Below are 27,737 nucleotides of genomic sequence, written 5' to 3'. Positions count from 1 at the left end.
GAGCGAGAGGCTGATAGCAGGTGTAATGGATGGTATTGTGCAGTGACTAGGAGAGAGAAGGTGATAAAAGACGATAGGGTATTGAATCACCAAGAAAGGTGGCAAATAGACTTAGCAAGAACAAAATGGAAGGAAGGTACAGATATAGATGTAAGTCTTCCTTGGTTTGCTTCTTTGGCATGTTCCATTCATTTTCAACACTTGGTGCGTCTTTAAGTGCCTGACACCATAGTCTTCTCTTGCATTACTACATCTACTATTTTATATTGAGATCTCTCATTTCATTTGCACTCCATTGTTCTTACCCATTAACATTACACATCCAACAAAGCATGCTTACTTCTTTTTCTTTCTAGTCTTTGAAAATTCTTTACATTGAAGGCTTTGTCTTACTACAATTTTGCACTTCAAGCATAAGCGTTATACAATATCACATTCATTCTGAAGGGGAAGGCTTTAAGTTGCCAACAAAGATAATAGCACCCCCAACTTTTCCAACCTCTTCTTACTTTTGGATAATGTGCTTTTAAGAGAACCCACTCCAGCTACTAATTAGGCCTAGGTAGGTAATACATACTATCAACTAATTCAAAGGAGCTTCTCAAGCTTTTGAGAGAATCTATTTCTTGAATGCTCTTAGTTCTTATTCACCTGTTGCATGTGAATTCTGCCTTTTCTGTTGGTTTGGCCTCTGATCCAATTACATTTGATGTGTGTCCATAGTTTACACTGGGTACACTCTATGGAATTTCTGTATACTAGGCTCAGCCATTTCGTCGATGGTATTAAGGTCTTGTCTTCTTTCTAACTTATTAATATTGGACTTTTTTTTTTATCTTTCAATACCAGGTTTTGCTTTCACATCTGAAATTTCTCCAAATACTATACAGTTTCTACCATAAAACCTAGATTGTCGGCATAGAGGTATTCCCATGGCTAGCTGAGTTTAAACTCATTTGCTGAGAACTGAACTGGTGGATTCCTATTGGCTTATTATTCACTGCTGACTCTTTGATTCTCACCTTGCTGACTGCACATTCATACATGACTTGTACAACCTCACAATCCTTAGTGACTATTAAATTTCAGAGGGATGAACCTTCTTAGTTTCATTAGTGATCACTATTTTGCATACATGGAACTCTAGCATTAACAATGTAATGCTTGTAAAGTTCTTCATCTTTGGATAGATTTCTAGTCTTAGTTACATCTACTAAAGTTCTTTAGAATGTTTATTATTATAATTACGGCCTTGTAATTTGTTGATTTGTTTTATGAACATTTAATCCCAGATGTTCTTGATGCTTCATTTTAGTTTGATTTTCAAATGGAAACTAGTTTATAATAATTGCAAATAAGGTATAAGTTTTGAAGCGTTAACAGCTACCTTTCAGTTATCTAGCCCTCTCTCACAGGTATATTGTTCAATGCCTTAGTTTTATGTGTGTATCTGTCTGATGGCTGTCCTCTCATGACCAAAGAAGACCATCACAGTCCACTAAGAACAGTGTGCATTCAGACAAAATTATATTTTATCTTTCGCTGGTGACTGATGAGCCCTGCTCTTGATTGACATACATGTCTGCAGATACTACTGACAAAACATTTCCCATTCACTGCACTGGCAGTGTGTTTTTGAGTTGCTCACTTCAGTTAATGCACAATGTGCATTTCTTCAAAAACATTCTCTCTTTCCTTTACTCATTTTCTCCCATATTTCACCTGCCTTCAATGAGGACTTTACACAATCCTTAAACTGTAGTCTTGGTTTTTGCTGGAGGCACTTTCTACAAACGACTTCATTATATAGCATCTATAGGAATCCTCTGGTCATTCATCTGAACAAGGTGCCCAGCCCAATGTAATCACTACTTGTGTGCCATTATCTCACTGCTCAGGATGTGCTATCTGTGAAAATTTACTGCATATTTAGTTGTAAATCTTGATTGTATTTTAGTATTTCCACTCCACTTTTCTCTCAAGTAATCATGTAATTAAATGGGTTCAGCAATATATATATATATATATATGTATGTATATATAAAACTCAAGAATTGAGGTGTAGGAAGAAAGTGAGCTTCAAGCAATCTGTAGAAAATATTAAAAAACAGCTTTCAGGAGCAATAGTGGTTTATTGGAGTGGAAGGTTGTGGATTTTTTCTGCATGAAAGTATAAGCTGAAAAAATTTTATATTTCATGGTCGGCAGCCAGGTGTGCAAATAAAAATACAAGAGTTAAGAAATGACTCCATTCTTTAACTGTGTATGTATGTGTATATATTTCACAACTTCCATTCTTATCGTACAAAGTCAATAGTGAGTGTTAAAACTTGATAATTCTCACATTTCACAAAAACTAGCTCATGGAATACTCTTAAAATTGTTTAAGTTATATTGGCTTTTGAATTTGACTGCCATTCTTAATATCTTGTCATTTTACTTTAAATTCCAAGGAGCAATAAAGAAAAAAAAGTCATTCATTCAGATTCTGATGTTTGCACTAGTATGCTGATAATTTTTATTTGATTTTCTTTGTGTGTAAACTTTTATTAAAACACTTAAACCACAATTCATTTCTTAATATTTTTTTTTTCTATCTGTATTTAAGTTTTTGTCCACTGAATAATTTACTACTAATTACACTTGACTATTTTGTAATTTTAAGATATTTCTGTAAGGGTATTTTGACAAACTCCAATTTTTAACCTCTTTTTTTAAAAACATTCAGTAAATATCTTGCATAAGTGTACTACATTTTCCCAGATATAAACACTATTCTTACATCAGCTAATTTCTTTAGGCATTGTTTGGGATTTTGGGATTAAATAACATTTTTCTTATGTAATCATTTCATTGTTTGCTACATATTTTCACTGAAACACTGCTCCTCGGGTCTTTAACACTTTAGCATTCAGGTCTCTTTGCCAAATGTTATGCTTATTTATTCCCATTGTTTTGAATTAACCATGCATTATTTTGTTGCTTCAAGATTTCAATGGTGTGCTTGTATATTTTTAGAGTGGTGGGAGAGGTTGAATCTGGTCAGTTTTTAACATAAAACATGAAATATTTGGGCTGGATATGGCCAGATTAAATGCTAAAACAAAAATAGTGTTATATTAAATAAGCATATAACCATTTCTACACAATTATGATTTTGATTTTTTTTTTATTGTTATTGATTGATAATAATTTTATGGTATATGGTAACTGTTACAACACTGAATCTTTGAAGTTAGAGTAGGTTTAGTAATGCATTTTATATTATTTTAAAACAGGTATTGGTGTTTGATGTCAAATGTTCTCGAGTATATGATTATTAAAGCTTAAACATGATTAGAAATATTTTGTCATATTAACTTCCTTTTATTGATAACACTTTTGGAAAAAGAACCCCCCCCTCAAAAAAAAAACCCCATTCAATCTTGACATAACAGTAGGAAATCTGTCAAAAATTGATCGGGTATTTTGTAGAATATAGAACACTTCTAAGAAAATATCAGCTTTAGTACGAGGGAATGAATTGGGATTAAAGTATAGAACTGCCCCATTCTTTGTATGTATTGAATCTCTATATAAAAAGACAGTAATGTGAATATTTAAACATCAAAATATTTCTTAGTAAGTTACTTTAAAACTTGATGAATTAGTTATTTTTGGAGATATAAATCATATTTGACATGTCAAGAAGTTCATTTATTAAAATTTTTCATTTACTTTTAATAATTGACGTATCTATAATTCAGTGGTTGTTTTGAAACTATCACTTTTTAATTACAGAATTCATATCATTTGTGATAATGTATTAAAAGAAAACAATTACTTTATTGATTTCATTGCAGCCAATGAAGAATACTGGAAATGTCGGGAGTGTTTTGTCAGCCCAAAATTTGGCAACAAGTACACCAACAACTCTTACACCCACATTGGCAGCATTAACACAGCAAGGTATTGCAGTATTTCAACTTGCACCATCTCCTCTCACACTTAATCCTGGTAGTTTGGAGTGGTTACAAGAGTTTCAGAGACAAATTTCTTCACAACAGCTACAACAACAACAACAGCATCATCATCATCATCAACAGGGTATCACCACATTTCCTACTGAAGACATTCAATGTGGCTAGCACAGCATTGTCCTCTGTTCAGTATGCTTAAGAATGGCTTTTTCAGTGAGAATAACCATTCCTATGTTGTCTGCATGCTTTGTAGTATATATCAACATTCATTTTCTCTATCATTCTGGAAAGCTCCTGGTGAAATTGTTTCCAGGATGGATGTCTTTGGTGTTATATATGGTTTTGTGGTTGATTATAAACAAATTTTGGGTTTTATTTTCACAATATACATATTAGGAAAATTTTTTAAATATTCTTGATTCAATGTAAATTAGCAGTTAGAGACGTAGATATAATTTTAAGCTCAGTCTGTTGTTGCGATTAATTATGATTACTATTATTAAGTAGAATTTTATTTTAATGTTACAAGTAAACTTAGCTTTTCATTTCTGCTTTGAATGTTTGATTTTTCAATTATCTAATTTCATTATTTTTAGTTCTGTATTTTAAGTTAAATTCCGTAAAGCACTAAATTTTAAAGATTATTTAATTTAAGTAAAGTTACAATTTGAAAGTCATATTTAGTAAAATAGTTTCATAGAAAAGAATATAGAACCTAGTTTATTTCGGATTTTCAGAATTTATTAAAATAGATATTGTTTGCTTTTCATATATAAATTTTGCTTCCACAGCATGCTATTATATCCATATACTTGTTTGAATGTTAAAGTGAAGTGTTTTATTGAATGTGTCATCAATAAGAATGGTTTTATTTCGATTTAAATTTTATTAGCTTTGATATTTATATTTAATTTTTGCTGGATTCGTGTATGTCCATTAGTGAATATGTGTTTTTGTATGTGCTTGTATGTATGATGAATGTATGTGTGTGTGTGTTTATACAGACATGCACAAATATTGAAAGGTAAGTATGAAGTTTTACTCTGTTACTAAAAATTAAAATCACATTTGTGATGATTTAAGTTAAAACGTTCATTATTTACTGTAACTATGAAAATTTAAAAACCCAGCAAAATTTTTGGTTAATTTTAATTCATAATGATTATTTAATTTTTATTCTTGCTCAACAGTTTTGATGACAATCCTTTGTGAACTCTGTTAACAGTTAATCTTTAAACTAGTAATTACTGTATTGGTTTCGAATAGCAAATTTAAACTGAAAAGATGTGTAAAATAAGTATCTGAATAACCTATCGTATGCTGCATGTATATTTTTTATCTTCACCCAGTATTGGTATATTTAAATAAATTATCTTTGGAAAATTTAGGTTTGCCTGTAATTAGTGCTGCTCCAATTAGCAGTCCAGCTAGTGCTAGCTCTTGTGTCCCCACGGCAACAGCTACAAGTACTGTCACTACTACTACAGTTATAACAGTTTCCACGACACCCACACCAACAGATAGTAGTACATCTGGATCTATTTCAACATCTACAGTTGTCTCTCAGACATTACCTCTGCATTTATCAACGATTACCACATCATCAACGAAAACGACAGATGTAAAACCTTCTGTTGCACAGTCATCTCAAATTATCAAGAATGCTCTTTTATCTCCTGTGTAAGATACAATTTTTATTAATACAATTTACATTTTTCACTTTGAATTTTAAATAGTTTCCTGTAATATACACCATGCTTAATTTTGGGTTTTATGTTGTTTCATTTAGTGGGACCCAATCAATGGTGCGGACACCGAAGTCTCCAACGTCTCCAGCACATCGTTTGAATACTCGACAGCAAGCTATTTCAGCAGTATATGACAGTGCTATTGGTTCACAAGAAGCTATTGTTGAGAGGGCCAAACAAGAAGCTCAAGTGATGCACAGGGTAGCTGAACTCAGGAAAGATGGTCTTTGGTCAGCACGGCGCCTGCCTAAAGTACAGGAACCAATCAGGAATAAAGCCCATTGGGATTACCTACTGGAAGAAATGCAGTGGCTAGCAGCTGATTTTGCTCAGGAAAGAAAGTGGAAAAAGGCTGCAGCTAGAAAGGTGAATTTAAAATGGAAGTGTATTAGTAAAATGCATGTGTGCGTTTTCAATCCCACTAAGTGGTATCTTGCGAAAAGGGTTTTCTACTGTATCTTTGGGTTGAGCTTTGCTTTCCGAGTAAATTGGAATAGGTGGAACCCCCTTATATGGTGGGTTGGTTGAATGGCAGAAATTTTCTTTGCATTTTAGTTATATTCTGAGATGAAATTTCATGTTGAGCAACTTTGCCTTTAAATGGCGATACGTGTGTATATACAGGTGTGGTTGAACATTTAATGTCTGTTTGCTGTCAATGAGTTCCTGGATTCAGTTCTATTGTAGGGACTGTACCTGTAGAAAAAGAAAGGCCAACTTTTCCACATAAAATGCAGCATTTAATTCACCTGAAGATTATGTTGCAAAAGCTTTTAAGAACACTCAGCTACTTACATTAAAATGCTGTAAGATTATAAATTCTTTTGAATAAACAGGAGTATTCATTGTTGAAAACATACATGTGCACGTGTATACATTGACGATTGAAGTAAGTTTTCTGTTGAGCTCTAAGCACTGAAGTATTAGTATTCTAATAAATAATTGGTTAAATAACCTGATTGGTTTCGAATAGGATATGTTATGATTATCAAATACCAAACGCTTTGACATTTCTTTTTACCTCACAATTTTGATGCCAACTGGAATCAATATCAGTTCTCCAGTTTTGTGATAACCAACTTTCCATTTTAAAAGTGACCTAAATTTTAAAGCCTTCCATCAAACATTCATGTTAATTGTTCTAAACACTAGATTAATTAATGACAAAGTTATTTTAATAATTTCTTCAGTGTTCTTCAAATTGAAAGGAAGCCACTGTATTTCAGCAGAAATATGGTAACAAAAGAGTTAACATATTTGAATCTGGAGAGGAATACACATGGTCTTAGCTAATCTGAAAGTTTGATATTAGTAATTTGTTTGTTTCTAAAGTGCTGAAACTGTAAATTTATTTGATACTGATTAGAACATTGTATTTTACTAGAGGTTTTGAAATTTATTTTTTAGCTATCCCGTATGGTTGCTAAATATCACCAAGAACAAGATCAAAAAGAACAGAAAGCTGTGAAAGAGGAAGCCCAGAAATTGAAAAGAATAGCCGGTCAAGTGGCAAAACAAGTGAAAGAATTTTGGGCTAACATCGAAAAGGTTTATACAATCAAATATTTGTTGCATTCTTTTAGTTCATTTTTTCCTGTTATACCATATTTTTTACCAGCTTTCTAGGGTTGAGCAATTTATCCTGTAAATTGTCAAAAAAACAACCAAACAATTTATAGTTTTCCAGGCATTTATATTTAACCCTTTAGCATTTAAACCAGTTGTATCTTGCCAAAATATTCAACCTGTTTTGTATTCAGACCAGCCAGACCTGGTCTTTCACACATACTCTACGTCAATCTGAAACTGAACAATCACATAATTGAAATCTTAAAGTTATGAGATAATGCATAATTAATTCAAAACAGTGTGGCTAAATAAGCTTTACACTTGATAGAATAGTCTGAATGCTAAAGGGTTAAATGTCTGTATCTGCTTTTAGTTTGGTAAATTTTCTAAGTTAATGCTTTCTTAGCAAATTAACAAGAACAAAATACCAATCAATGTAATCTGAATTAATAAATTAATAAATCTTTGCAATATTAGTTATATTGTGGTATGTACTTTAGATGGTACATATTGACACTGTATGTCTGAGAAGACAGCAACTACATATCAACACACACTTAAAGCCTTCTAGTCTGATGTTCCCCTTAATACTTTTTTACCTGTTGATTTATAGTTGACTGTTTAATGTAGTCAGTATGAAACTGAAGTTTATAATTTTATACCAGTGAACACTTAACTTTTGCTATTAGTGTTTTGAGTGCTCACATTTAAAAGAAAAAATATACTCGTTGAATTTTAAACTTACTTTGCATTCTATTAAGATGGATTTATGCATGAATTAGCAAATTAACATTTTGTTGGCTATACATATATTTATACATATATATGTAACCTTATGAAGACTAAATAATCTGCTTGCTGGTAAGTATTCCAGTTGGATATAAAATTAAGGGATTGCTTAAATGGAATCACTTCTAAATTAACTGTCTTCCCCCCCCCCCCTTTTTTTTGTAAAGTTCAAGTGTAATTGTTCTTCATCTTATGTGGTACCAATAAAACACTTAGTAATATTTAAAGGTAAGGAATTAACCAAATTGTGAGAGCATTAGACAACTACATTGCTGTCTTTGTTATGACTTTATATGTTCGGAGTTCAAATCCTGGCAAAGTTAAAATCATATCTTGATCATTCTTTCTGATTGAAGAAGACTATTTTAAGAATCTTCTGGATGTTGAATGAAGTTGCTTGTTGGCATATAAAAACATTTTTTCCTTCCAATTTTGCATCAAAACTGTGAACACAATTCATTTAATCAATTTTCAGGTTGTTCAGTACAAGCAGCAAACTAGGCTTGAAGAGAAAAGACGAAAAGCTTTAGATATACACCTGAATTTCATAGTTGACCAAACAGAAAAATATTCTTCATGGTTAACAGAAAGTCTAGCTAAATCTGATATGGGAAAAGGTGTTTCATCTTCTGTTGTTGGGTCCATAACAAGTACTCCCGAACATTCCAACGCCAGTGGAGATGGTAATGCACAAATTTTCTCACGAAATTTCTTAATTTTAGAGATATAATTTTGTTTCCCTGTTTTATTATGGTTATTTATTTAATAATCATTATTTAAAGTAATTAAGGAGTTGCTTAAATGGAATTGCTTCTAAATTGTCTTCCTCCACTTTTTTTTTTAAAAGTTCAAATCTCATTGTTGCTTTTCATCTCATGTGGTACAAGTAAAACACTTAGTAGTAATATTTAAAGGTAATGAATTAACCAAATTGTGAGAGCGTTAGACAAGTACATTGTCTTTGTTACGGCTTTATATGTTCAGAGTTCAAATCCTGCCAGAATAGTGGATAAGAAGAATTGTCAGAGTATTAGACAAAATATTTTGTGTTAATTGTTTCAGCTCTATACATTCTGAATAACTTCATAGGTGTTGAAAGCTTGTTTAAAATTACTTGAAAAATGGTGTTTCCTAAAAATGAACACACTTTGGATGTCAACGGGAAACTAACTCATGGTGGATGCCTAAGAAATCACCACGTGTTATTAATGACCTCATTGCATAAGATATAGAGCGTAGGTTGTAGTGGAGGGAGGCAGTGATGTTTGACTTATAATTTGTTATTTTTGTAAAGTAAGAGATTCAAAAATTATAGCATTCAAAATATGTAACCCTAAACTTCATGTTATGAACTGAATGTAATATATATTTCTTTATATTTTGTTTTAAGATGACTTTGAACCTGATCAGAGTGAAACAGATGATGAAGAAACTATTGACAAAGAAGAAAGAGAAACTGGGAATAATGAGGTACATTACTGAACATTACATTACTTTTGGTTCCTTATCCCCACAAATTTCTACTCACTTTGTACCTTGAGGATCCACTTATCTCTTTCCAGATCTACATGACTACTTCCACCCTTGTTTTGTAATATACGAGTAATGATGTATCTCCTCTTCTACTAGAAGTCTGCTCTGTTCTGACCCCCTTTTTTTCATACTTTAACTCCTCTTGCCTTTTTCATGATAGTTGCATGGTCACCTTTAGTGTGCTAGTGCCATGTAAGAAAGTATTCAGTGCATACTGTAAAGTGGTTGGCATTAGGAAGAGCATCCAATCATACAAAGCACTGGAACATGATGCAGTTCTAGCAACTGCCAGATCACCCAACCCATGCCACCATGGAACATAGACATTAAATGGTGATCATTACTAAAGGTATTTTTTAAACTTATAAATATATACAAGAACAACTATGTTTTAATCTGAAGAAAGTGTTGCACATACTTTGAGCTTATATATTGATCATAGTAATAACTGCCTATAGTAGAAAACACCCATGAACCTAAATCCACATGGTTTCAAGTTATTTCTTTGTGTGCTCGACCGTATGTGGCTAGAAGTAGATCATCAGCCTGAGGCAGGCAGGTTTTAGTTGGAGGTAATGCTTTTTAGTTTGTACCATATTTTGCTCTGGTTTATATATATATAAATACACACACACACGCACGCACGCACAGAGAGAGAGAGAGAGACAGAGTATTGAATATTAGGAAGGACATCCTGACATACAACACCTAACCATTGAGAAGTAACTCAGGTCATGATGAGCCATCCAACCCATGCCAGCGTAGAAAGCAGCTATAAAAATGGTGGATCTTTTTTAAAACGGGGTCCACATTTTTCATTAATGTTTTACGTAGTGTTTTTGGTACCGAAAGACTTTCAAACTTCGTATACTTATCTATTTTGTGTTATAGAACAGAAAAATATTTTTGTATTCGAATTTATTTCATGTAAAAAAATTGTCTTATTTCGATAATTTCAACCAATCACTGACAAGTATTCAGTTGTTTATATTTACTCCTTTGGCTAATTAAGCCATAGCTTCGCTTTATTTGCTTTTTTCATTTTCTTTTTTTTTTCTTCGTTTTATTTGGTTTTTTCTTTTTAAATTTGCTGTTTTACCCTAACCCTAACCCTATCACCGATAAAATTGTTTCAGAATCGTTTGTTTATGTAGTCGGCACTTAATGTATATCGGCTGAATGGACGTCAGTGATTGGTTGAAATTACAAAAATACAACAACTTTAACATGGAATAACTTAGGGATTTCTTTTTTTTTAAGAAGACTAAGAGAAAAAGATGTTTTATATGACACATTCTACCAGTGTTCCAAGTTTCAAAGTGTTTCGTTAATGAAAAATGTGGCCCCCGTTTTAAAAAAGATCCAAAATGGTGGTTCAGTCAGAAAAGGGAAATCGACACCCATTACCTTCTGCAAGATAGAAAGGAACCATAATAGATGAAGTAGTTATCGTTTTGACTGGAAACCAGGCCAAATACTTGCAACAAAGTGACTTCACTAAAAAGCTTAAAGCAGCCAAGTGTTGGTTGTGGAGGTGGTGTTAAACTGAGTGAAGGATTATACTTGCCAGTCAAGAGCAATTTCAGTCCAGCCAACATACTTCCACAGGTTCTATTTACTAAATTACACTGAAATGGTTTGGATCCACCTGTGACTATAACAGAAAATGCTTTTCAATAGGTGTTATGCAGCAGAGTTAACCCTTAACTCAATATCACTTTCAAGCTATTTGGAATTACAGTATAGTAGATATATAAGTAAAACAGTTAGGGGAATGTTCATATACACTGTATATCAAAACTGCTATTGCCAGCACCTGTCACCTAATTTGCTTACTATTTGGAAAAGGAGACTTTATACTCTCATTTTACTTACTAGAAATAACATATTTCCCTAAGATTTTGGCCTATAATTCTATGCAATATATGTAAGGGGCTCTTTCATTTTATGACTATTTAGTCTACTGGAGCTTTAACAGAAGACACTTTTTCATGGTGTTATGAAGTGGGACTGAATTACATGGTTGGAAAGCAAACTTCTCAGCCACATACCACACTTGTAAAGTGTGCCAACAGAAAGGCCAGAAATGGTTATTAGAGAGGTGTTGATCAGGGGTAGGGGAGTAAATATATGCATAGAGAATACTCAGTAATTTAGGCAAGTACATTTGTGTAGGTAACTTGAAAGGGGAATTGGAGAGACAAGAAAGAATGCAACTAGTTCTCAGTAAAGTTACTTACAAACAAGCAGAGAATATGACAAGCTCTCCTACTATTTCATCTGTTGAAACCATGTCAAAAACTGTAAAGTGATAGTAAAGCAGCCCCTTTGACCAGCAGATCTTAATATGTACTAACTTGGTTGTAACAATCTATCCATTACATTCCAGTAATGATTGATGTAAAATATTGACACTGATTTCTGATTACTTTACATTCATAGTTACTTGTATTTCGTGTTCAAGTAAAATATCAATGTAATTTTATGTAAATACATCACTGATCAAGTATTTCTTTTGACAATAGATCATACTGATGGAAAATTTATACTCAGACATAGTTAAATGAGAATGTTCCTTTTTGTTAATAATCATTGTCATCATTTAACATTCTCCCATGATGGTGTGAGTTGGATAGTTTGGCAGGATCCAGTGGGCTGTGTGGCATTACATTGTCTGCTTTGGCATGGTTTCTGACTTAATACTCTGCTTGATGTCACCTACTTTACAAAATGTTATGGTGCTGTCTTTGTGATGCTAGCAAAAGTGAAGAAGGTCACCAAGTATCTTAACAAGATAAAGCATAAGAAATGTCTTGGCATGAGGGAACTTTATGGCAGGTTGAGTTGTCCTGAAATTTTAACTCTTTCTCCAATGGTTATATTCTATTACTAGCACATGATTACTCAGCCAAACATGTTTCTTTTCCATACTGTATTCTTTCTTGAAAAATTAACGATATTCTTCCAACGTACTGTAATTAACCATCTCTCTTATTCAATATTTTTCTCCAGTATCACCTCATACTTTCTCCACAAATCCATATACACACACTGGCTTGCCAAAATTTATGTAGTTGATACTACTATCCATGCAGAGCTTGCATTTCTCAGCAATTGTTTTAGACTTTTGAAAATAATCTAAAATAGATGGATTATGAATAGAATCAGACGTTTGGAACTACTTTGTTTAAAATTACCTTTGAAATTTTGTGGATACTTTCAAAGCTTTGAAAGAATTGATAAATTAATTTTTGTGAAAAGAATGGAATTATGAAAAGATAAAGAAATTTAAATGTTTATATGGTTGTTTTTTCATTTCAGTCTATCCAAGATGAAATAGCCCTTTTACAAAAGGAAGGGGATGTACCCCTGGAAGAACTTTTGAAAAGCCTCCCAGAAGAAATTCTCGAAAAACCTGCAGAATTAAAGCCAGAAAGAAAGATAAAAGTTTCTGATTCAGAGGTGAGAAGACGGTTCATCTAAAATTGGGTTATCGTGACCCATTTATTGCAAATTGATAGTTTCCATACAAGTAATATATTAATAATTGTTATCCTCATTTGGCATTCATTACTCTATGATTATCGATATCTTAAAAGATTCAATCCATTTCTCTCTTTCTTTCCCCAGGAGAAAGTTAGTGATGAAGAATTTCAAACAGAAGATCAAGAAGAGGAAGATATGGAAGATACCATTGAAGAACAAGAAAAACATGAAAGAAATCAAAGCCATCTTGAAGAAATATCAGAGCTAGAAAAAGAAGGTATGTGTTATTGGTTATATTTCACAATACATTGGATTTTTAATGCGTTGGATATTATTTTAATGTTATTTTTATCATAGAATAAATTAGTTGTCTATTAGTTAAATATAAACTTTAAAAAAATTTATCTTTATTCTTCATGATTAAAAATTCATTCTTACCATTTGAACTTTTCTCATAATTGTATTCAATCAAATTCGATTTTTGAATTTGATTCTGATTAATTATTTTCTCTGCTGTATATTTTATATTTGGTTAATAATGTTTAATGTTGAAATAGTTATAGGAACCTGTTAGATTTTATATTGTTTCCTTTTGCATGTGTGTATTTTGTGTAAATACACACAAAATGCACAAATATTTTCTGGTTTTAAATCCACGTTTCATCCAGATACTGCAAATGATTATCAAAGAGCATAACAAAAAAGTATCTTTTCTATTAACTTAATATAATTGTGGAACTTATTTTCAGGTGAAATGTCTATTGAAGAATTAATTAAGAAGTATGAAGGTGCTTACAACAGTGATTTTGAGATGCCAGATGTTGAGGAATCTGGAGACACAACAGAAGACACTGAAGAGTATGGATCTGATAATGGTAAATTAACGATTTAATTTTAAATATTTTTGTTTCAGTTTTGGTGTGTATGTTGATTTGCTTTAGTAACACCAACAAACTTAACCTTTTTCATTTAGATGATACTGAAGAAGAGGAGGATCAAGAAGAGGAGGAGGAAGAAGATGATGATGAAGACAGCAATAATGGTGTTAATGAAGAGATTGGACTGGAATATTTAATGCATCCGGAAATTCAGGAAGGTTCTCAATCTAATAAGGTATGTCATTCTTCTTTTTTTTTTTTTACTTGCTCAGTCTGGAGGAAGAGGCATTGAGTGCTGAGAGTGTGTTGTAGACTAGTGAGAATGCTGCCATTAATGTTCTTCTTGAACGTTTGTAATCAGCACCTGTGTGGAACATATGAGCATAGAAGCTCTAGGGGAACAAAGTTACTGGAAAGAAATCCTAAGCATTATGTGGGGCCTTGTAGAGTTGGATATTATGGTGGTGCTGAGTGGATGAAGGATGAGTAAAATACAATGCTTGAGTGGAAGTAGGGTGACCTTAGCGAGCTGTGAGCAATAACGGTCAAGTCAGTAACAGAAGAAAAGGCAGAGAGAGGAGTTAGCACACCTGTGGTGGGCTAGAGGTTGGGGTGTTGCAAAACACTACATAATGTTATTTCAGCATAACTGGCAGGGATTTATTTTTGTATTATATCTTAGTAGTAAGAAGCATATGTATTAGGTTTCGTACAATATAACGGATTTATGAGAACTGTGTTTGTAAAACAGGTCATGATGATGATAGTGTAGAGCTCTAGAAAGTAATAATGCAGAAATAAATTTTCTTTATGGTGTATATATCTGGAACACCCTCTGTTCTTGTGTACATCTCTTTTGTATTTGCATACTTTTTCATAAAGTCTTTTTTTTTTTTTTGTCATAACAAAAAAAAATTGGAAAAAGTTACGAATTAAGAAATTGCAGTGGGGATAGGGGGAAAATTTAGATATTGAAAATGTGATTTCTGGACCCCCTTTTATACGTTGAAACAATACATAGTTTCTGATCCTTAAGAGCAGAAAGCACTTTAATGCATATTGTACCCTCGCTCTTCACTATTAAACAAACAGTAACTTCCATTATTCCATTAAATGTGTGTGTATGTATATATATATATATATATATATATATCCATATTCATATATATCCAAATCCATTTTAGGCTGCAACATTAGAAGGAAAGGCACCTGGAAAAGAAATTACCGATATTGCTGCTGAAGCACAAAGTTTACAGCCAAAAGGATACACTCTGGAAACTACTCAGGTTAGTTAATCATTTATGTTAATTATTAACTAAGTGAATATTTTGTTTCATTTCTTTGATTCATTTCTTTTCATCCTGTCTTTCATATATATATATTTTAAACTCCAGCAACATCAGGCAGTGGCACAGTGTCTTTCCCTGTTTTTGAATTGTTTATGTTCTATCACTGGTTTTATTCCCATTTCCTATAAGTTGGCATTCTTTCAGATTTTCAAATGTTTTCATAATTAGAAATGTTCTTCAACTTCTTCGTATGTTCAGTTCTTAATTTTTTTTATTTTGAAGTTTTGGCAATGAATTAGCATTATGATTGTCATTTGTAGAATTATGGCTATTGCTTCATTTTTCCACATGAATGTTATTAATGAAAAAACTTGAATTAGATAATAATCAGGTTCATAAATTAAATGCTAGTTAGTCCTATAGGAAAACCTATTAGGCACCATCCACATTACAAGCATGATTACTAAAATGTTTGAATACTTATTTTAAACAGAAAGAAAATGTATGTGTGTGCATACACACACACACACACACACACACACACACCATTATGATCATTGTTTTTAAATCTGCTTTTTGTAAGGGTTAGACAAAACTTATTTAGATAGTATACTTACTTAGGCAGTGTTGTATGACCCCCATTGTCGCTAAAGCTTATTTCTCAAGTGAAGTATTGTTATTCCACTGGTCTTCACACAAAACTGCTGAGCTAGTGGCATATAGTTAAGGGAAGACCTACCTTGTTATGTTTCTCTCACCACCTGGCACAAAGCTTCTTCCCTCAATACTACTCTCACCCTGCAGTTGGGGAGTCTTGTCCTGCAAGTTACTTGCTGTCCTAACTGGTGCTGGTAGTATAAAAAAATGTACCCTGTACACTGTAAAGTTGTTGGCATTAGGAAGAGTATACAGCCATAGAATTCATGCTAAAGTAGACACTTAAACTCGGAGTAGTTGTTTGGCTTGCCACCCCCTGTCAAACTATGTAATCTTTGCAACTATGGAAGGAGGGTTTTACATATATCATTGTTTTGATGTTCACTTTTTCATGTCAACTAGTATTTGGGTGTGTACATGTTCATATTTGCAAGTATTGGCTGTATAGGTGAGAAGTCTGTTGTAACCATGTAGTTGACTGTTCAGTCCTGCTCTGTGATGCCTTGGGCAGATGCTGCCATGTAGCAAGCTGAAATCCAAAACCACACCAGTGCCCTGTGGGATAAAAATATAGTTTTGGGTTGAAGACAGGTGGATGGGGATCTAAGCAAAGAATATGGCTTCATTAAGTTTTGGCACAACTGATGCCAGCATGGGAAAGGCTGTCTTTGAAAAACAGCATTGAGATGGACATATGAGCATATGCATGTACACATATGTGTCTACTTTAGTTTTGGATTGGTACATCATACATTTTAACTACCTATTTTATGTGTTAAAAGGCAACTAATAGAGTTAGCAACAAAAAGAACAACCAGTTGTAAAACACTGTCCTGAGTAATCAAAGAAATATGTCTGTGCATATATGTGTGCATGTGCACATATACATGCAATGTAAGTTGATGGCTTGTATTCTGTGTTTTTATAGCATCCCCCCTCCCTGCTTCATTCTTGTAACTAATGTACTTACATGATATTAGCAACTTAATTTTAGATTAATTCCACACGCTATTACCACAATCTGTAAATTGCAATAATTTCAAAGCAGAAATCATATAAAATTTTTTTAATAGTAAGTTTCTTTTGTGTCAGTCTTGCTTATTATTTTTTTTTGTATTTGTTTAGCAGTACTTTTTTTTTTTTAAATTGTTCTTTTAAACAGTTTTTTTAATTGTAATGTATAATTTACTCATTTTTTGTATGGTGGTAATTTAGTATTTTAATTATATAATATTTAATTCAGGTGAAAGTAGCCGTCCCTTTCTTGTTGAAGCATACTTTACGTGAATATCAGCACGTTGGTCTAGATTGGTTGGCCACGATGCATGAAAAGAAACTCAATGGAATTTTAGCCGATGAAATGGGTTTGGGTAAAACTATTCAAACTATTGCCTTGTTGGCTCATTTAGCTTGTGAAAAGGGTAATTATTTTAATATCCATTTGAAATTACGTAATCTAATTTATTATTTGAAATTAAAAGCTTTTGAAATGCACTTAGTTGTTTGAGCTGATTCTTGTTATTTGTTACTGTTCTATTAGGTATTTGGGGTCCGCATTTAATTGTGGTACCAACTAGTGTAATGCTCAATTGGGAAATGGAGTTAAAGAAATGGTGTCCTGCCTTCAAAATCTTGACATATTATGGTAACCCAAAAGAAAGGAAAGCTAAGAGAACAGTGAGTTAAACAATCTATTGAATATTTCATTCTTTATATACATTTTAACAATTTATTTGAACAAGATCTTGCAATTTTCAAAAATGTCACTTTTTTTTTAGGGTTGGACCAAAACAAATGCGTTCCATGTTTGTATTACGTCCTATAAACTAGTTATTCAAGACCATCAAGCCTTTAGGAGGAAAAAATGGAAGTATTTCATTTTAGATGAAGTAAGTATTGATTTGCAGTTATTTTGATTTATTTAACCCTCTAGTATTTAATCCAGTAATATTTAGCCTTAATATGTTAAAACTGACCAAATCCAACCTCTTGCACCTTCTATTCAATATCATTCTGAAAATATGCAAACACATCATAGAAATCTTGCATAGGCGTAGGAGTGGCTGTGTGGTAAGTAGCTTGCTTACCAACCACATGGTCACGGGTTCAGTCCCACTGCGTGGCATCTTGGGCAAGTGTCTTCTACTATAGCCTCGGGCCGACCAAAGCCTTGTGAGTGGATTTGGTAGACGGAAACTGAAAGAAGCCTGTCGTATATATGTATATATATATATATGTATGTGTTTGTCCCCCCAACATCGCTTGACAACCGATGCTGGTGTGATTATGTCCCCGTAACTTAGCGGTTCGGCAAAAGAGACCGATAGAATAAGTACTAGGCTTCCAAAGAATAAGTCCTGGGGTCGATTTGCTTGACTAAAGGCGGTGCTCCAGCATGGCCACAGTCGAAAGACTGAAACGAGTAAAAGAGATTAATTCAAACCCTTTGTATTACATAAGTAATATATTTGACAAAGAAATCTGAAAGCTAAAGGGTTAATATTGCAAGTGGGTTGTTGAATCATAAGTTAAAGAAGCTGTGTATACCAGTCTCAAAGAAGTGTTCATTTATTGTTCTAAAATTTTAATTTTTTAGGACACAGAATTGTCTGAAATCATAAACTTGTAATTAAGATAAAGGCAGTTATGAGTTGTATAGTTACTAAACTGCTATAGTGCTGAATATTTTTTTTTTTTCTCCCTTAAATAATTGCTTGATTGCTACTAAATGAAATCCACTGTTTCTCTGAATTTTCAGGCTCAAAATATAAAAAATTTCAAGTCTCAACGTTGGCAGACACTTTTAAATTTTCAAAGTCAACGCCGATTATTATTAACTGGAACTCCGCTTCAAAACAGTTTAATGGAACTTTGGTCATTGATGCACTTTTTGATGCCAAATGTGTTTTCTTCGCATAAGGACTTCAAAGAATGGTTTGCTAATCCATTGTCAGGTATGATAGAGGGAAGCCATGAATACAATGACAATCTCATCAAACGTTTGCATAAAGTGAGTATGATTTATATATATATATCTTATTTCAGTGTTTTGTTTTGTTTTGTTTTTTTAATTCAGTTGCTCTGGACTGTATTGCTGGCATTCACAGAAACATATTGGCATAAAAATAATAAAGCAAATGTGTTTTCAGTTAGAAAAATACAAGTATGGGGTATTTTCTCTGTGCTGCACTCAAAACTTGCTTCTTTTGCCTTAGTCTCAATTTATCCAATACTTACCTTGTCAGTAGAATTTAATAGACAAAACAAGACAAACCTGTCGTGCGTGTGTGTTAAAGTATATGCCAGACTGTTAAAGGTTCTTTACAGATGGAGTCAAAATACTGTTGTTCAGTTTTATAGTTGACTGAGTTTGAAGTTTCACTGCTGCTGATTTATATGAAAATTTATTAGGACTTGGTTTTATTATACAGTAATTAAGGTGAGAAACAGTAGTTTGATTGGGAAAGCCTGGATATTTGAACCCACGTGGTGGGAGGAGTCTTTGAAAAGTGAAGGCAGTACGTTCAGATTATTACAGAATTAGAAGGCATCAGTGTGGGGAGTTATTCATATAGAAATATTTCTTAAAATATGCTTTATGGTAGCTATTTGAAACAAAACCAAAGAGACAAAAGACGAAATCAGCAGCATATACAAGAAATAAAAGACACATAGTTTGCAGATGAAGCAGTTCAAAGTAATGAATTGTTATAAGTTTGACTTACTACTGGAAATGAAACTTATTTTAATTGAATTTTTGTTTTATATTTTTTCAGTCTCAGAGCACTAGATTCATTCGTTTATGAGAAATCTACTTTTTCTTTTAATGCAGGTCTTGCGTCCATTTTTGTTGCGGCGCCTCAAAGACGATGTTGAGAAACAAATGCCTAAGAAGTATGAACATGTTGTTATGTGTCGCCTTTCGAAAAGACAGAGATTTCTCTATGATGAATTCATGTCTCAAACAAAGTAAGTTAATGTAATTTTACAGACATTCCACTCACCCTATGAGATTTTACAAGCCTACAAATTTTGCCATTGCATGGAATTCTGTAACCCAAAACCTATTTTCCCTTTGATTTTGATGTTGTAAATTGAAATGCATTCCATTGTGAATTGAAGTGGAGAGAAATGAGGAAATAACCTGTTTATTCATGTGTATGACAGTTTATAAACACATGGTGTGTATGTATATATTAAAAAAAAAATGTTTAGGAAGGAATGTAGCTGCTTGTGCATTTGTCCTAATTTTGCTTTTTAACGTCTGATAGTGTTCTCACTGTGGTTGTAGCAAGCTTTAAATGTGTTTTGTAATGTAGCTGAATTTTTCTCCTCATCAGACCTTCGTAAAACACTGTTTAATATCCATTGAATCCTTATATGATTACTGGCAGCACTACTGCTTTCACTTCTACTTAGTGGCCTCTTATGAGTTACATTGAATAAAGGTAATAATATACTATGTAGTCAGTTTTAAAATCCAAGTGTAGCAATGATAGACTAGAAATCATGCTATTAGAATCAGAAAAGTAGTAATGTTCTGTTTGAGTGTGAATTAATGATCTTATTATTGCTTGCAAGAAGAGATATGGAAAAAGGAACAAAATTTAAAGAATTCAGTTGATAGGTTTTAAGCCACAAAAGAGCAGGGAGTAGAGAGGAAAAAAAAAATGAGTGACCAGATGTATGAAATTATTATGCCAAATATATCTTGTGTGTATGTGTGTATATATACACACACGTAAAAAGAGAGAGAGACTGTAATTTTACTTCTTAATATTTACCCAAGTTTCCCTTAGGATGGAATTACATGCTGTGTCATGCTTTACAGTTCCTGCTGAATTTTGTGTCCAGAGTTTCAATGACACAGCAGGATACTATTATTTTATCTTTGTTCTTGTGAGGTTGGGTTTATGTCCATTGGGCTGTTGTGAGAGTTATGTTGTTAATTAAGTTTGAATTGTTAGAATACTTAGAACGATAATGTTACTTTGTAGACTATATACTTAGAGAACATTAATCAATAGAATATTTGCTGAGTTTGTGATTGAGAGAATGAGTAATGGTAAGAAAGAAAGGAATTTATTTTGCTTTTATTTTAATCCAAAATTTATTGCTAATTTCAGAACCAAAGAAACATTAGCTTCTGGTCACTTCATGAGTGTCATCAATGTGCTAATGCAGCTCAGGAAAGTATGCAATCATCCAAATCTCTTTGACCCACGGCCAATTGTCTCACCATTTCAAATGCAGGGTTTAGTATATTCAACTGCATCCCAAGTTGTCAATGCTTTAGAAACTGGACCGTTTGATGTGAGTAACTTTTTTGCATTTTCATGTTTTCTAAAAGTGTGAAACTAACCTTTATAAACTATAGCACTAAAAACTAAAAATATTTCTTCAAATTGCATTTGGTACTAAGTTTTTATTTTTTGTTTTTACTCTATTGACAGAGTATTGACTTACGATTATTGTATCCAAGTCTTTGTGACATGGAATATGACTTGCCAAAATTTATTTCCGAGAGAGTCAAGAAGACACAGACACCCCGGCATTTGATAATGGAAATTGATAGTCAACCAGATCCACCTCCACGTCCCAAACCTGCCAAATTAAAAACTTCACATCTTCGTAGTTCTTCTCCTTTTGTCCAGGTAAATTTTTTTTAAAAATAATTTATGCAGACTTGAAAAATGTGTTGTTCTTTATACATACCAAGAAAATAAACTAATTTTACTTCATTAATTGTTAGTATTATTAAAATAATGTCAATTTTTATTTTTTTCTAATAGTCCGGAAGAGCTTCTCCTGTCAGCCAAAGTACATCTACAGCCCCAGGTACCACCACAACTATAGTTACAGCTAAGCCTAACATAGTGAAACCTGTGGTAGCAACACATCAGTCCACCACTGCCACAGTCTCTACTGGTACATCAACACGTAAGGCATTTTTCTGTTACCTTTCAATATTTGAATATTTTAATAGTAAAACTTTCACAAAAGAGTTATTCAAACATTCTCTTTTGTTGGAAAAGAATATTTGCCATTGAAAGTTTACATATATGTGTTGGCATTTTTAAACTGTTTCTACAATATCCAAAGCAAATTTAAGAATATAAATGGGAGAACTACAAACTTGGTTTAAATATGGGAATGCTTAATTACCATATAATTCTTTTATTTACTGGATGATAATAACGATATCAGTGAGCTGGTTTATCTTTTCTGTGTCAAAGTGAGGGTTATTTTTAATATCATTTTTAAATATTAGCAAGTTCATTCATAATTAATTCAATTATGATATTAAAAAAATAGTTATATTGTATAGTTATATATATCTTTATCATTGATACCATTTAACATCTATTTTCCTTGGTGGCATGAGCTGAACAATTTAACAGGATCCAATAAGTTTGAGGACTGCATTGTGCTTTGTGTCAGCCTGGGCTCAGTTTCTACAGCTGGATGCCCTTAATGTCAACCACTGTACAATGTACTGGTTGCTGTTTTTTTTTTTGTTTTTCATTGCACCATCACTAGTGATATGACTATGCAGTTGGCAAAACTAAGGGAAAAAGGGGGAGAGAGTGAAAATGTGATGTTCTTGGCAGGCTGGGGTAAGAGAGGATAGATTTATAGTTAGGAGGGGTGTGTAAAGTAGACAGAGCAACAGAGTAGACACTATTGCAGTAGGGAATATGAAAGGGACAGGAGATGAGGGATTAGTTTTGGGTCAGTGAAAAAGAGAAACATTGGATAAGTGTGATAAGGTGGGTTCTGTGAATGTAAATGGAAGGTGTGAAAGAAAGGGTAGGAGAGGTGAGAATCTGGAAAGAGTCATTGAAGGAAATATATTTTATGATTTTTTTTTTTTTTTTTTTTTTTTTTTACTAGCTTCAATGCCTATTCGAATTGGATTAGTTCCTCAGCACCAAATTGCGCAACAAATACGGACTACTCTTCCACATCAACAGTCTCAAAGCTTAGTTCCCGGAACAACCTCTTCAATTGCTGCTGTTGTTCTATCATCTGCTAGTGTAGGGACATCACGACCGACGTTACCACAACCTAGTATTGCCACCATTCAAACAAAGGTTTTACCACATGGTAAGGTCCAATAAGGATTTTCTCATTTTTCTCTTCAGTACAAATGTTCCTTTTCTTCCCCATTATTGTTGCAAATGCATATAATATTGTATCATCTTTATCAAAACTAAATTGCATTTGCTCACTTGGTAAATTTACTGTGCAATTATCTTACAGGTGCACTACATACATCAGGTACTGCTGCAGTTTCTACAACTTCATCTTCCACACCTGTTCTTTCTTCTCAACCCATAACTGTTCAAATACAACAAACTGATCAGGGAACACGACTCATGATTCCAACAGGCCAGCTTTCACAATTTTCTAGTAAATATCCACACCATTCATATTTCTTTTGGTTGATTTAAGAAATGTCATCATTTTATGAGTTTTATAAATTATATTTTTTGTACAAGAATGTTCATTGTATAAAAGGATAAATGTTTATTCCACGTACTAATATAGGATAAATATTCAATAATGTTATCTATGATGAGAGGTCTTCAGGAGTAAGTGATCAGTTCTACTTCTGTGGAGTGGGAGGAACTTTTGTGATATTAACTCTTTCTCAACAGCATAGAAATAGTTAGTCACTTGCAGTTTTGCTGAAGTTTACCGTCTGAGTTTTCATGTTAATTATGCAATGTTGAGTGAGTTTTGTAACTTATTGTTGAATTACAAAGAAAGATATGTTATATTCACGTTTAATGAACTTAGATACTTAAATCTGTTGTCTGGTGAAGATAATGTTCTCTTCTTTTCAGCTGGATTCATTCAGATTATTCAAACTTCTGGGCAGCAATTTATTGCTGCTTCTACACCACCTGTTCAGTCTGTGATTCCTGTGCAAACTGTAACTAGTACATGTTCTGCAGTACCTGTTGGTAAGATATTTTTCTATTTCAAATTTATCATGTTGTTGTGTACAGCATGTTAAATGCTTATTTTGAATAAGAAATTGTACTGTTCTATCTATGCTATCAGTATAGAAAGAGAAAATGTTAACACTCTAGCTTTTTATTTTGCTGACTATAAAGGTATTGAAAAGCCATTTATGTAGTAAAAGTATTAATCAAAATTTTGTTTTTTGTGATTGGTTTGCAAAGTTCTTGATGTGAATCTGTCTTAAAACAAATCTTGTCTTGAAAGACACACACACTAGTCAGTCACTTGGTTAAATATCTAACTAACTAACTCTTCATTTACTCTCACCCTTACCTCCTAAGCAAACATCCATCCATGTACTCAAACCTATATACACACATACAAGCATACATACACACCAGCATAAGACCAATTCTCAAACACTCTGAGCAGACCTTGTAAAGAGAAGGCAAGTCACTGAGAAGTTTGTGAATAGTGACGAAAGGATTTGGCAAGCAAACAACTGATTGATTGCTTAACCAGCACATTAAATAAAGGATTAGTTTGTTCGTTGGCTAAGTATTTGAACATTTGACTTACAATGAAGAATTTCTATTGAGCCAGTACATGTTATTATCGATGTAACAACCCTCACAAGACAAGAGTTGTTAAAAAAAATATTCAGTTGAAAAATAGTTGTTAATGATTTTGATTGTGACAAGTGTAGAGGAGATGATAAAATTCAAATGTTCTGTTTTTCTTCTCTTCACAGTGAATGGTCCTGGTCTAGTATCTAATTTATCATCCACTACCTCTGTTGCTAGCAGTAGTAGCAGTGCATCTGTTGTTTCAGTTCCTGCAGTGCTCAAGACTATTCCAACAGTCAATTTGCCTATTACAACAGCTGCTGCTACGGCTGGTAAACCTGTAATGAAAGTGCAACCTTTGTCTACAGAGCTTCCATCAACTATGCATTACCAATCACAGCAGAAACAAATTAGTCTAACAACAAGTCAGTCTAAACCAACTCCTATAATATTGGCTACTGCTGCTGCAGCTGTGACCAGTACGAAGACTACAACTGCTGCACCACAATCGACACCTGCTGCTGCAACCATTTCTACAACCCTTGTGCAGACAATAGGTAAAAATGAAATTATTTTATATGCCTGTTTCATCTTGATATTGAATGTTAAGGAATTTGTTAATTCTATGTTTAGTAGTTTTCTTTTTTTATTGAAGATGGAATTATTGTATAGTTTGTGAATCTGCAAACTCTTTTGATGTTAGCACTTTTCTTCCTATCATATGCAACTACCTGCTTTAACTCTTTAGCATTCAGCTTATTCTATCAGATGTTTTGCTGATTTATTCATAGTTTTGAATTAATCATACATTATCTTATAGCTTTCAGATTTCAATGAGCTAGCTGTTAATTTTTAGAATGATGTAGGATTGTTGTAAAAGGTCAGGTCTGGCCAGTTTGAGCAAAAAACAGGTAGAATATTTTGGTCAGATATGGCCATTTTAAATATGAAAGGGTTAAAAAATGAAATTTAGCGCTTCCATCAAAATTTCATGCAAGTTCCTTTGTTTCAAACTCCAGCTTAACCCTCTTGATACCTACCTGCCTTAGACCATCCTTGGTTCTATGATTCCAGTTTTAAAATGGTCTAAAAACATTCCATCAAAATTTCGTGTTCCAAACACCAATTTAATAATGACATAGTTATTGTATGAAATAGAAATATGATAATAATATGGTTAATATTGACAAAATTGTTTCACTTCATAAATAACTTCAAATTATAAGCTTTCCAAAATATAAGATTCTATGTTTTATTGGACAATGCAATGTTTAGTTCATTTATGAACAATAAAACAATGATTTGTTTTGCAAAATGCATTTCAGTAGAATTAAGTTTATCAAACACTGATGTTTTTGGAGCACATCATAATTCCATTTTCGTTCTTGGAACTTTACTGCTACTTTAATTAAATATTACTGTACATTATAGAATTTTATTGCAGTCATTGTGTCCATTAGACACATAGAGGCATGAGAAACTGAAGATTGGGTGGTGTGAGTTGGGGTTTGAAATAGATTAATTGCTAATTTCATTTACTGTCAAATGAGAATATCATCTTTTCTGTTGGCTTGTGTTGAATACAACAATGGCTGCAACACTTATGCCATTAATTATAAGGTATTTGTTATCAATAAGGGATACTGCTCTTCACAGGAATATTGTGGTTTCCGAAGCAGCATTAAGATTTGTGAAGTTTCTAGCCATTGTCTCTTGTTTGAGGAAGTCTAGGGGATGACTGATAATCTATTTTATCATTCATCATCAGAGTGATGAATAGCAAAATTGACTTCAATACATAAAGATCTAAAAGGGTTTGAACTAAATAGCACATTCAGCACAAATGATAATGCCATTCTGCTGTTGCATGTCATGATTATTCAATTTATCTTCCTGTTATGGATTATCTTTCCCTGTCTCAGTTTTGCGTCTAACTTCAGATTGCTGTAGTCTGTGTGGTTGAAGTATCATGCACTTTTTAGTCTTGTTCCCCTATACAGCCACTTCGTTGTTTTCTTTCACTTTATCAATTTTTGTTATATAAATCAAGGTCTGCAGCTTTTGCTGACAAATGATTTATCTTTCTGTGTGTTGTAGTTCATGTGCCAGAAATGTGATGTAAATCAGTACAAATAAGTAAGAGAGACTGGAGAGTTGAATAAATTACTTGAATGTAAAAAAAACACTATGGCTACAAGATAATTGACAACAGAGTATTTGTTTATTACAGATGAGTAATTTATACAGATATCATATGGCTGTGTATTCCATATGATACAGATATCATATGGCTGTGTATGTTTTCTTGGGATGATAGGACAGTTCAGAACTTTTTTGTTTTTAGTACTATGAAATGTGGCTTAAAGAGAAAATCTTCCTACAACACGAAAAACATGGTTGCTAATGAATTGTTACTTTCACATTTTTCTTTATTTTATTTTGGTTATTATAGGTAGAACATCTCTGCAAGGTCAAACAAGCATTTCACTTACCTCAGCAAGTGGATTTGCTAATACCAAACTTGTTGCTGCAAAAGCAGTTGTCCAACAACCAAAGTCTGAATTCTTCTTAGTAAGTTATATTTTATTTAAACCAGCTTTATTTAAACTTCCATTGTTTGTGTGTGTGTGCGCATGTTAAAGAGAAGAGATTGTTGGAATTGAAAACAGCTATATTTCCCAGTGACTGCCAGTTTCATTTTACATTCTTTGAAGTGAACAAATGATAGGTTTAGTAGCTTACTAATAATTAGAATCTTCAAAGTGTATTAGTCTCACTCGGAAATGAGCATTGAAGCTATATTATCCTGATAGAAACTTAAATTGCTTTCAATCAAGGCTAATTTTCTTCTTGATAGTTTTTGTTTCCTTCAGTTACTTTTCTTTGTTTTTGTAATAGTTGATACTATTACTGTTGTACAAGTTTTTGAGTATGACCATCTGCCTGAATGAGTGTGTAACATTTCCAGCATCTTTGAAATTAATCCATCACGTTATGTTGCTTTCTCTGCCTTGATATCCTAAATTGTGTTTTTAGCTGATAGCTACTAGTAAGTAGACCCTCTCCCCTCATGCATATTTTACATTCAACAGTACCTCATAATAGCATTTTTGTGCTTCTCTTTTTTAAGTATCAATAAGGGCAGATGCACTGCTAGTATTCTAAACACACTTCTTACATCTTGATTCATGCTAGCATGTTTTCTTGCAATCCAGAATACTCCATTTCTCTGATCCTCATGTTAGAGAACATCAGTAGAAACTATTATGCTTAGTTTCTCTGCAGCATCTCT

General features: G+C 32.9%; 1 protein-coding gene across 26 annotated transcripts in view; it reads left to right on the top strand.

Annotated features, from left to right (window-relative positions):
• Positions 1 to 27,737, top strand: part of LOC106878999 (chromatin remodeling protein domino) — a 137,416-nt gene that overhangs the window by 41,661 nt on the left and 68,018 nt on the right. For 15 of the 26 annotated variants that reach the window (XM_089365226.1, XM_089365214.1, XM_089365225.1 and 12 more), the window contains 24 exons: positions 3,843 to 4,086; positions 5,348 to 5,639; positions 5,749 to 6,073; positions 7,115 to 7,255; positions 8,541 to 8,748; positions 9,456 to 9,535; positions 12,920 to 13,060; positions 13,229 to 13,361; positions 13,834 to 13,959; positions 14,058 to 14,197; positions 15,147 to 15,248; positions 17,152 to 17,329; positions 17,449 to 17,585; positions 17,687 to 17,797; positions 18,667 to 18,918; positions 19,741 to 19,877; positions 21,035 to 21,221; positions 21,362 to 21,562; positions 21,701 to 21,848; positions 22,803 to 23,015; positions 23,172 to 23,321; positions 23,759 to 23,878; positions 24,631 to 25,002; positions 26,898 to 27,016. In XM_089365226.1, coding sequence (XP_089221352.1) covers positions 3,843 to 4,086; positions 5,348 to 5,639; positions 5,749 to 6,073; positions 7,115 to 7,255; positions 8,541 to 8,748; positions 9,456 to 9,535; positions 12,920 to 13,060; positions 13,229 to 13,361; positions 13,834 to 13,959; positions 14,058 to 14,197; positions 15,147 to 15,248; positions 17,152 to 17,329; positions 17,449 to 17,585; positions 17,687 to 17,797; positions 18,667 to 18,918; positions 19,741 to 19,877; positions 21,035 to 21,221; positions 21,362 to 21,562; positions 21,701 to 21,848; positions 22,803 to 23,015; positions 23,172 to 23,321; positions 23,759 to 23,878; positions 24,631 to 25,002; positions 26,898 to 27,016 — 4,257 coding nt within the window. The remainder of the gene's footprint in view (positions 1 to 3,842; positions 4,087 to 5,347; positions 5,640 to 5,748; positions 6,074 to 7,114; positions 7,256 to 8,540; positions 8,749 to 9,455; positions 9,536 to 12,919; positions 13,061 to 13,228; positions 13,362 to 13,833; positions 13,960 to 14,057; positions 14,198 to 15,146; positions 15,249 to 17,151; positions 17,330 to 17,448; positions 17,586 to 17,686; positions 17,798 to 18,666; positions 18,919 to 19,740; positions 19,878 to 21,034; positions 21,222 to 21,361; positions 21,563 to 21,700; positions 21,849 to 22,802; positions 23,016 to 23,171; positions 23,322 to 23,758; positions 23,879 to 24,630; positions 25,003 to 26,897; positions 27,017 to 27,737) is intronic. The other 11 variants (XM_089365223.1, XM_089365221.1, XM_089365222.1 and 8 more) reach the window with 1 other exon arrangement.

Source organism: Octopus bimaculoides, chromosome Z (genome assembly GCF_046866305.1).
Source record: "Octopus bimaculoides isolate indiv1 chromosome Z, ASM4686630v1, whole genome shotgun sequence".
Lineage (NCBI taxonomy): Eukaryota > Metazoa > Mollusca > Cephalopoda > Octopoda > Octopodidae > Octopus > Octopus bimaculoides.
The sequence above is the reverse complement of the archived record's forward strand: the minus strand, read 5'-3'. Positions and strand labels throughout refer to the sequence as shown.